The 10,853-nt window shown below is 36.7% G+C and overlaps 1 protein-coding gene and 1 pseudogene across 1 annotated transcript; one reads left to right on the plus strand and one right to left on the minus strand.

The window, feature by feature from the left end:
- Nucleotides 1-6: 6 nt before the first annotated feature.
- LOC141818587 (putative LRR receptor-like serine/threonine-protein kinase At1g05700) lies at nt 7-8,015 on the minus strand (annotated as a pseudogene).
- Nucleotides 8,016-8,477: 462 nt separating this feature from the next.
- Nucleotides 8,478-10,338, plus strand: LOC141818588 (uncharacterized; the record flags this gene model as incomplete). Its single annotated transcript, XM_074706053.1, has 4 exons — nt 8,478-8,623; nt 9,296-9,361; nt 9,449-9,497; nt 10,199-10,338. Coding segments are annotated over exons 1-4 (375 nt in total), but the record flags the coding sequence as incomplete, so codon positions are not given.
- Nucleotides 10,339-10,853: the final 515 nt, after the last annotated feature.

The following is a 10,853-nucleotide window of genomic DNA, read 5'->3' on the forward strand; positions in this document are numbered from 1 at the left end:
CAATGGAGCTGCACACTAGGGGAAGAGAAGAAGCAAACTATCTTGCACTTGGGCCACTCAACTCGGTCACAGAACTCGTGATTTCTGATGTGCCACTTTGACTAACATCAGGAATTTCAGTGGAAGAACTCATGCAGAGTTCAGGCTCTCCGCGAGCAAGCTCCAGTTGTAAGCTGTCCTTCAACAGCATCAACACTACAGTCATGGTTGGCCTCTCATTGGCATCCATGGAAGTGCAAAGCAATGCTAAATCAATTATCTTTTTGACAGAACAGATGTCGTATCGACGTTTCAATCTCAAATCAACAATATCAGCCACATTCCCTCGAGCAAGCCCCTGCCTCACCCACTGAAGGATGTGACCTGTTTCGGGGAACTTCAGCACGGCCGGAAGACCAGTGACTAGCTCCAGCAGAACAATTCCGAAACCATATACGTCACTCTTCTCGTTAAAACGGAATGTGTTGTGATACCTGAGAGAAACTGTTAGTTCAGTGACATGCTCATTGAACTTTAAATATGTATTGCTTGCATGTACACTAGAGCAGCTTTAGTTTCTTTAGTGCAACCTAACTTACTAAACCAAGGCCAAGATTGAGAAACATACTCAGGATCGATATATCCTGGAGTTCCAGCAACAGCATGGGTAGATATGTGAGTCTGGGCATCGCTCAGGAAAGACTTGGATAACCCAAAATCTGCAATCTTTGCCTCAAAGTTTTCAGACAAGAGGATGTTGCTAGTCTTCACGTCTCGATGAATTATTGGCGGTTTACATGACTTGTGTAGATACTCTAATCCTGCTAAACCAATAGTTGATTATATTCTATACTTGTGGAATGATAATACACAGTGGTTGCTACTGTGAGAAACCTTGTGCTGCATCAATTGCAATACGAAGTCTTTCTCTCCAACTCAGATTTTTCTCACTGGATGCTTTTTCTGCAGGAAAGAGAATGAAAAGACTGATAATGCAAGAAAAATCTATGGAAGATTACATTACCAGTAACATCCAAGGTAAGTGAACAAGTTCAAAAATAAAATCTGTTTGTATAATGCTCAAGTATGAATATTTTGCTAGATTTAGATGACAGAATGAATTGTTTCTGGAGAGCACCTATCAGTCATTGAATGATTGAGACTAACTCTTGAGGTGTTTAATTTTGATACCATGTTAGGTATTTGACTGGTATCATTATATTTGAAAATTTATGTATATTTACTGTTAAAAATGAAATGCATGCTAGTGAGCCTCCAAAAGGCAGCATGATATTCTTGAAGTCGTCCATAACCTACAGTATATAGTATTGGAAGATGTTAGCACATGAAAAGTACCTGAGAGATGGTCTCTGAGACTTCCTTGAGCTGCATATTCAAAGACAAGTCCAAGGGAATACCCTTCATTACAGTAACCAATCAAGGACACCAAGTTTCTATGATGCACCCTTGATAAGAGTTGGGCCTAACAAAATTCAAAGAGAAGCCACAAATACTAGAAAACAATAACTTACTAATTTCTACTGCCTTTAGGGATATATAGATTATGAATTGCCTACCTCAACCTGAAACTCCTTGATTGCATGGGAATGTGAAGACAGTTCGTCATTCTTCAGCTCTTCAGTAATACCTTCATCAATTGCAAGCAATCGCTTCTGCATCTTCACTGCAACTTCAGTGCCATCAGGCAAGCGACCATAGTAAACAGTGCCAAAGCCTCCTTTGCCGATTGCTCTCTCAAAATTGTTGGTGATCATCCTCAGATCTTGGTATGTGAAACGAGAATTGTCGGTGTGGAAGGAACTACCTCCAATCTGCTTCCATTTTAGTTGTGGTTTGGCTGATAAACCACAAGGTCAGCATCAAATATTTTTAAAAGCTAGGAGAATAATATTCTAAAAATAAAATGGTAAATGAAACTGTTAGGGGAACATCATGACGTATTCCCTCTATTGATTCATCTCATGCGAGTTGTCTTCTCTTGACACCCAGCCCGCATTGTTTGTCAGTATCAAGAAATCAGGTCTGTTATGAAGTTATTGGGAGCCTCTTCCAGTTGTGTTAAGGCAACACTGAAATGATCACTCAGTGGGTTGCTTCTAGGCTATTGTTACTGAAGATTTATTTACTTAGATGTTTGGGATATACAAAATTATTTTGATAGACAAAGTTGTTTATACTGAAGTGAATTTGGGCATGTCAAACTACTTGCTACACTTCGTGGATTCTCACTTGGTCATCCTTCTCACACCACTCATGTTGTACAAACTGAATGACTCCCACAGCTATGGCCCCTTAGTTCAATTCAATGAGTTCCACTGCTTTAATTCATACAAAAGAGTACTCTTGGTTCTTCAATTCCAAGTGGCTAGTGCATAATCTCTGACTTGTTAGCTAGTTCCAACCTCACTAATAACTCTCAAAGTTCCAGGTTACCAAACACAAAAGTATTATAATTTCATTATTTTTTAGCATGCACACAACACAAGTATTAAATTTAAAAATGGTCAGAGTCAAAGTGATCTATTTGGAAGCTTTTGAGTTTCTATTAATAGGAAAAAAACACTCCAACATAATTATGTTAAATGATGGGGTGTGCAAAGCATTAGTTTAAACAAAATATAGTTATAATTGGTGAAAGATCAGCATGAGTTAACTTACATGGTTGACTTTTACCTCTTCTTCTCCTCCATAGGATGAACACAGAGAGTAGAATGAGTACTACAACCACAGTAACAGCCATGGAAATCACAAGAACCTGAGTTCTATTTGTATGCTTGCTACAGTCACAGGCGCCTTCTGAGCTACATCGGTTGTTATCTAGTCTGATGTGGCAATTGTTTAATTATAAGAGCAGTTATTAGATTATATGTTCATGAATTAGTTGAGAAAATTCTTGGAAGATGGATTGTACCTCAGCCTCAGTAAGCCCTTTGCTTGTTTATGGCACAAGTCAGCTGGCACAGGACCATCAAGTTTGTTGTATGATAAATCTCTGCATACGAAAAGATAACAACACAGTTATCAGATACTTTAGTCAAAACTAGGTACTTAAGAGTTTCCCAAAGAGAAGTATAAACACATACAGATTTTGGAGTGAACTCAAGTTTGCAAGAAAATCAGGAATAGTTCCAGTTAAGTAATTGTTTGATAGGTCCCTGTGATAAAGAAGGAAAGCAATTTTCTTGTATACAGATAATTAATTTTACAAAGAGAAGGTATAAACAAGGGAGTGAACTCAACAAGAAAATCAGGAATAGGCAGTAAAGTGATTGTTCGATAGGTTCCTGCAACAAAAATGAAAGCAATTTCTTGTATATAGATAATTAGTTACAAGAAAACAAGGGACCATTCAGAGAAGGCATTTTTTGATAAGCCCGTGAGCAATAAAGTTAACGCATGTGCTTCTTTTAAGTTCAGCTCCTCCCTTCTATACATGTATCCAACCCTTAGACTTGTACAATCATCTTAAAATATTGCAGACAAAAAATGCATGCTCAAATGGATGTGCAGCAGATGATAGTTGCAAGCTAATGTTTATGGAGATGAAATGGATAGGGGCTTCAGATGAAATAAAGTTTTTTTAGTACTTACAAGAATTTGAGGGCTGTTAGATTTGCAATGGCAGGTGATATAGGACATCTTTCAATCCATTATCAGAAAGGTTTCTGCAAAAGTTATTTCACAGTACAAAGAAGCAATATTATTCCTTCCTCATGTGATATTGACCAAAGAATATTTTCTAGTTTCTGAGATGCGTACAAGGATGTAACCCTTAAGGATGTTGAGCTAGAAGAAGTGCAATTAACTATGCTCCAACTCAAATTTGCAGGAACACATGGGTCACCTTGCCAAGTGTGCATGCCATACTGCTTCTTTATGGTCATCATAGCATCCACTGTTGTTTCATGAGTTCAGAGATGTTAATATAGCACAAACAGCACCAACTTTGTTTTTTGATCTAAGAATGTGTCACCGTTAAGTGGAAAACAACAAATGTATCTTACCTGTAACCTAGAATCTGTTAGAATCCTAGGTAGCACAGTTTAAACAAATCAATGCATTAAACCATGGAGCAAAGTTTGTCCAGTACACATGTCAGTTTCGCTTGATCCTAATGTACCTGTTTATGGTACTGGTATATTGTAGGTACCAGCCAGCGTATACAAAACTACAAATTAAGAACATGCACTACAATATTATGCAACAATAGCACAAGCAGAATGCCAGGTACCATTCCTTTGTCATATTGTTCAGATTTTTAATTTAGCGGTTTATATGCATGCTTTGGTTAAATGGAATAAAAGTTGATAAAACTGATAGTACCCTGTTTTACAATATTAACTTATAAAAGTTGTAAATCTTAGATACATCACATGACTAAAGGAGGATAAATAATGCTTGAGTTGGTAAAAAATCTTTGACCAAATATAAGAGTTAAGTGAAGCAGAAATGTTAAGTAAGAAAATCAAATAACCGATTTGTTCTATTTAATATGCAAAACTATTTTTTCAATCAAAAAGCAGTCAATTCAATTCCTTGCTAGTCGACTAAAACATAAATCATGAGAATGTTATCTGCTCGTTGTTGTCTCCGATTGACTCATCGGTTATCTAGTCAATGGCCGGAAACCATTCCAGTCGACTCAAGCCTTGCCAATTGACTACACTGACTTCAAACTGTCTTATTTTCAAATTCAAACAAGAATCAAATCAACTGCCCAATTGACTCAATCCCTGACAGTTGATTGCCCACCTGACTCAATTTTAAACAAAAACATCTAGCCTAAGTCGACTCCTTAGTTGATTCAACACAACCTTTAGTTGATTGAATCATCGACTACAACTCTGAAACACCTTGTTTCTTGGTCAAGTCTATGCCTATGTAAAAATATATGAACCCCAATGTACATGTCATTTGACTCTTACAACTCACTTAAGAGTCTACATATGAAGCTTCACTTCGTCTATAAAGCCATCTTTTGTTAGGTCGTAAATCCCTCAAATACATCGAGGCCAAGCCTTCGGCTTGTTCTTCATGCTGTCCTTCTCTCTTTCACCTATATAGTTCGCCTTCTCCATCTATCATTAAAGCTACCACCTCGATGCTCCTCGTCCTGTGGTTCCTTAGATGCCTCATACCATTTTTCTTTAATTTCTAGCGGACCTTCAAAACATCAATCCAACATCAACTTGGTTGCACCAAGTCAAGCTCCGCAAGCTTCGTGTGCATCTAAGTCCCTACAAACTTCATGCACACATAAGTCATGTAGGCAAACCTAGCTTAAACTTTTTGTCAAACACATCAAAACAACTTAGTCGAATATGACCGCTTAGGGCATGATTGCACTAATAGTAGATTCTCAACAAGTTATTGTCTTCCAATTATCCAATGCTAACAAACAGAATGTGCAGGTTGCAGGAGATGCACCTCCCTAAAATTGGAAACCTTGCATATGGTTATTAAGGTCTAACCGTTGAATAAACTAAGAAGTTTCAAGCACTAGATATTTAGTTAGTTAATGAAAATAGATCACATTTTAAAGGAAATAACAGTATTTTTAGCACCATTAATTAAACTGAAATATCTTATGAGATAATGCTTGGGAAAACTACATAGAAGTCTGCATATTTATGGCTAACTTATAATTTTAGATCTTTCCTTTCTACCTCATATTGTTTTCCTATTAATCCAAAAGATTTCTAATATAAACAATTCATTACAGCCAGCCTAGATACTTATGTAAAATCATCACACGGCTAGAGGCAATCCAAAAGTAAAATTGTTTTTTCAAGTTCAGTGAGCATTGAAGTACTATGTGTTTGCAGCATGACAAGACAAGGTCATTCATGCTGCAGGTTTAACATAATTAAACATTTTAAAATTTCCAAAATATGGATATGCAAACCAAATAAATGTTGAGAAATTTCATGAACTTGAATTATAAACTTTTAAAGTTTCCAATTAAAATAATTTAGTTAGATTTCATTTGAATGCATATTTATATCAAATGAGGAACTTCAATTGAAATGGATGTTTGATCAAGTCAGTATAAAGTGTTCACACCATCTCCTCCGTCAGTTGCAATACTTGCAAGGTTTATTTTGGAATAAACTTCCATGGCATTGATCAGTGGAGGAAGCGTAGATCCCGGCATTTTTGTCAGCTTTAAATAATATGTGCGGGGGTCTGTATCAGCCTGGTAGACCACACGAACATGCCTTTCAACCAAGTATTTCGAAGCCATGTTGTAAGTAATGGGCTGAATACCAGGTATTTCAACTTGAAATACTCTACTGTCATTGGCCTTTGGCATGCTCAGCTCAGAAAAGTGCAAGTAGATATAGAACAAGGGAGGGGTTGAACCAGTGCTTCCATTATCAAAATGAAGTATCAGAGTGGTGTTATCTGGTGGCGTTATTGCTGTCTGCATTACTATTGATGGCATTGCATAAGGATCATCAGAACCAGCCAAGACTAACTCTGTAGTTGCTACGACATATTTGCTCGATTTTGGTTTGCAGTCACGGTTGATACCACGGTAATAATGGCTTGTACTACAAATAATGTCTGACATCCATATGCGGTCATACAGGTCACCTGGATATCTGTCCAAATATTCAAATATAAATCGTTGATTACTAGTGCGATAAAATTATTGCTAATCTATACAGAATTTTTGAAAATAGTGGATATTATAGCCTTGAGTAAAAAAAAAACATATTACTAGACTTTGGGAATGTATATGGTTTCTTATTGTCTTAATATTTTAACACAACACATGCTACATAATGCAAAAAAATTCTCTTTCACGAAAGAATAAAATCATGGAAGAGTCAAAAGCACATGGAAATATTTTTGGCAGAGTATATTGCATAAACAGAGACTAGAATTGAGTAGTTGGTTCAACCCTTTTCTAAAACTCAAAACAAGATATCATGAAAAAGTCACGTGTGGTGATGTTTTACAAGAGTTAATGAGGAAATGACTTTTTACTTTCAGATTCTAACTTGTAATCAAGTTTTCATCATGTCTAGTTACCTGACTGTTTGATTAGAACCCAGGTCCCACCTTTCCCATAATAGCAAAGAAACTGTTTGATTCACATCGTGGTAGATTCCATTGCCAATTGGCCTCAATTCAAGAGCAGATATGAATGGGATCCCATCGCCAGTTCTTAACAAACATATCAAGAAAGAATCAGAGGAGGCTAAGGTTATTATCTCTGCAATGTAAACTTGATCTGCATCAGTGATTCTCATTGTTTTCCAAAAACTAACACCTAGATAGAGATCAAATGTCAAGTCTCCATTGTCGTCATTATCATAGTTGCCATACAAGAAGGAAGCTCGTATGAGATATTTATAACCCCGAATAACATTCTTTATGGTGTAGCAATTACGGGTACCATCAGGGAAGCTTCGCAGGTTACGAGCCTGAGTTGGTTTAACTGTTTGATAAGTTTCACCTAATTCATGATTTGATCCAGTATCTATGAACTCTGCATCAGGTTGGTAAGTTAAATTAGTATCGGGGTCTGTGTATGGACCATCACCAGAAAACCCACAATCTATGCTCACAAAAGCTGCACCAAAGCATCAGAGTGTTAATTCACAAGTTAAATAATAACAAAAATAACTGGAGGGAAAGCACCACGCTCATTTCATATGTACATAAATTGCAAGGTAAGAATACAGTGACCTGTTTGACTGTCGAGGCGTAAAAAAACTTACTGAAATAGCATATATTTGATTACTTATCTACCAAGAACTATATAATTTTTGGTTTGGGATTTCTACCACTGCTCTCTTCAGACGGTTCTACATACAAAAAAGAGGAAAAAGGAGGGAAAAAATAAGGAAGGAAGAGTTTGTGAAGGAAGCACATACCCGGCTGACCATCAACCAGAACAGCTGCTGCCAGCATACCTAGACAGAGGAAGTACCTCATCATCGCTCTTACAAAATCCAAACTTTCTCCAAGGAAATGCAACTCACATTTCCATAGCAGACCCTGAGGATCCCAGAGTGTGAGGATTTTTGGAAGAAAAGAAGAAACAATGTCACGCCAACCTCACATTGAACTAAATGGATCACTGGCTCTCTTTGGCTGTTTAGTAAGCATCAGTGTGGAAAAAGATCAATTTTTGTTTGCATCGATCGAGACTACGACTTCGGCGTTGACGACGAGACGACTCTGCCACTGGAAAAATAGGATACCTATATTTTATTTTTCAAACTGATATTTTTAAAAAGAGAAAAATATCAGGGGTAAACTATAATATTTACACAATGTTTGGACTTTGAACGGACATTTGTTATTCTGCCGGGACCCACGAAAAGTGTCCTAAGCCCATTGGCCCTCGTCGTCCGAAGCTTTCCTCGCGCCTCTCGATCGGGTCGAACCATCGAAGGAAAGGGGAGGAACTATATAGATCGTTTCGAGGAGGGAAGAACTCTCGATCGGGTGGAAGCGTCGAAGGGAAGAGGGAAGAGGGAATAGGGAAATGGAAGCCTTGCGAAAGCTGGAAAGGGTGCAAAGCCTTCTGTCTTTGATGGAGGGACGAGGCATCTCCTCCGGCCACGCAGACGCTGATCGCTTCCTCGCCGATTTCATTTTCTTCTTGGTTGGTAGTTGGTACCTCGGCATTTGCCCACTTCCTTCCTTTAGTTTCGTCCCCTTCGTTTGTTTGCGTGCTTATTTTGAGGCTCTATGAGATGAAAAGCGCTGCGGTGTTCTAAGGTTGGCGTTTTTTTTGAATCGCCTGGTTGATCTGAACCAGGGGTTGGAAACACATGATAGATACCTTATTAGAAAAAAAGTGACTTGTCGTTGTATGAATGTAAGCTGAGGCTGTTTAGTGTGCTGGGCTTCAAGCACGTGTGAACGGATTTTTATGATTATTTTTTCCCCCATTCCCCCACTTGTACCTATGGAGTGAAGGAAAACTGTTGAGAGATTTTATGTTTTCCAGCCACTTGTCTCCTTCTCAATTTTTTTTTTCTAAAAATAATCGAATTAAGTTTTCCCAGTTACTTTTGGCCCTCTATAATTTCTATCGTCGATGTTGTTTTTATTATTTTGATAACTAGAATTGCAGAATATATTTAACGGAAGAAAACATCTTTCCTTTAATATGGTCAGTCTGGGCATCATAAAAAAAGTTGCATTGAATTCTGGTGGGAATGACACGGCTGATACAAATGACGAGGACAATATGCTCATAGTTTTCTACATTCTCAGTCGTTCATGCAAATTATAGTAGTATGTTATGGACATAATAAAGAGTTGAATGCAGGTAAAACCATGCGGAATTGTCACCATGGATGCGAAACTCAAAATAATTTCTGAGTTCTTACCAAAGGTTGCATTTGCTTCGTTCAAAGATTCAGGTTTTTCATATATTCGTTTTCCACTATACTAAATGAGCTTCACCTTTTCCTTTCTGCAGATTTCACCCAAGATTCTTGATGAAGTTTTTCTCTTTGCTAATGAGGAAGGTATAAAAAGACAAACGTTGGATACAGTCAGAAATTTAATGGGCTTGTTACCATTATTTTTCACCAAATCTGAATTTCTTATAGTTTCTCCTGCTTTGATTGGTTGCTTGTTTTTTTAGTGACTCCTGGTCAAAACACCAACTTCGATCAATATCTTTGGAATTATTTTGTTGTGTGTATGTGATTAGGTTTTACCACAATATACCAGATGTTAAGGTGGCCTTTTGATAAACTGAAGCATACTAATGTGTCAGATTATTACTGAATTTTTGTGTGATTTTTTACTTTTAAATAGTGTGGTTCTATTCAATAAGATTGAGATATGCCTTCTTTTTAGGCTTAACATTGTTATTTCTATTTTTGATGTCCATAACAAAAGGTGATAAATGTATGTTTAATAGTCTTTTGATGGTGTTTGAAATCCATTTATGATTGTGATGACTTTGATTGAATATGTTGAGTCTTGAGGTTATTTGTTATATCATGAAAACCTTGATGTTAAATCTTGTTATTTATACCAGTGTTTTCTGGGGATCAAATGCCTAAGTTAGAACATTGAATTTGAACTTTTACTTTTTGAGTTTATGAATACACTGAGAATGGCCTTTTACTGGAGGACACATTCAAATATTGTTGATGTAGGCTTTGGAATCATTTTTAGTTGCAAGAATTTCTCCATCATTTAATATTTGATCGTGCAGATTGCCAACAGATTGATACTGAACTTCCATTGCAGTCTTCTCTTCAAAAAAGTTTGGATACTCAAGAATCAAAATTTGAAGAAACTCCTATGATCGGGCTTGATGCAATGAAACGTGCTAATTCTACCCTAGAGGACTTTGTAAGGCATTTATTTCTTAATTCCTTTATCTTCATCCTACTTTTTATTGGTTATGCTGCTAGAACATTTCAATATCTACTTTGTAACAAAATTAATGTAGCCCACAAGGGATAACCTGCAAGCGTTGCGAGTGATGGGGGAAACTATCAACATGAAGAAAAATATATTAGAAGATGATAAAAAAACAATCATAGAAAGATGATGACAAAGCCAAACAACTTTAGGGTTGGCATCTATATACTGAGTTATTTGGAAGGTAAGGGAAAGATTTTTGTTCCATTGTCTAGAAAATCTATTTTAGAGGAAAGGTTAGGAAACCATATATCTTGTATTTTGGTTTAGGAAAATTTTCACTTTTGCCAGTTTCTGTTCTCAGTTTCTAGAAAATAGTTAACAAAAAAAATGTGAAAATTGATCAAATTGTAAATAGAAATTTAAAAATTGTGAGATTTTTTTTTATTTTCTTACAAAAATCATGAGGGATAATTTGATATAAATTTTCACATTTTTCTGTG

The sequence above is a fragment of the Curcuma longa genome, unplaced genomic scaffold (genome assembly GCF_044706935.1).
Source record: "Curcuma longa cultivar G26 ecotype Majalengka, Jawa Barat unplaced genomic scaffold, ITB_CL_G26_1.1 contig_25418, whole genome shotgun sequence".
Taxonomy (NCBI): Eukaryota; Viridiplantae; Streptophyta; class Magnoliopsida; order Zingiberales; family Zingiberaceae; genus Curcuma; species Curcuma longa.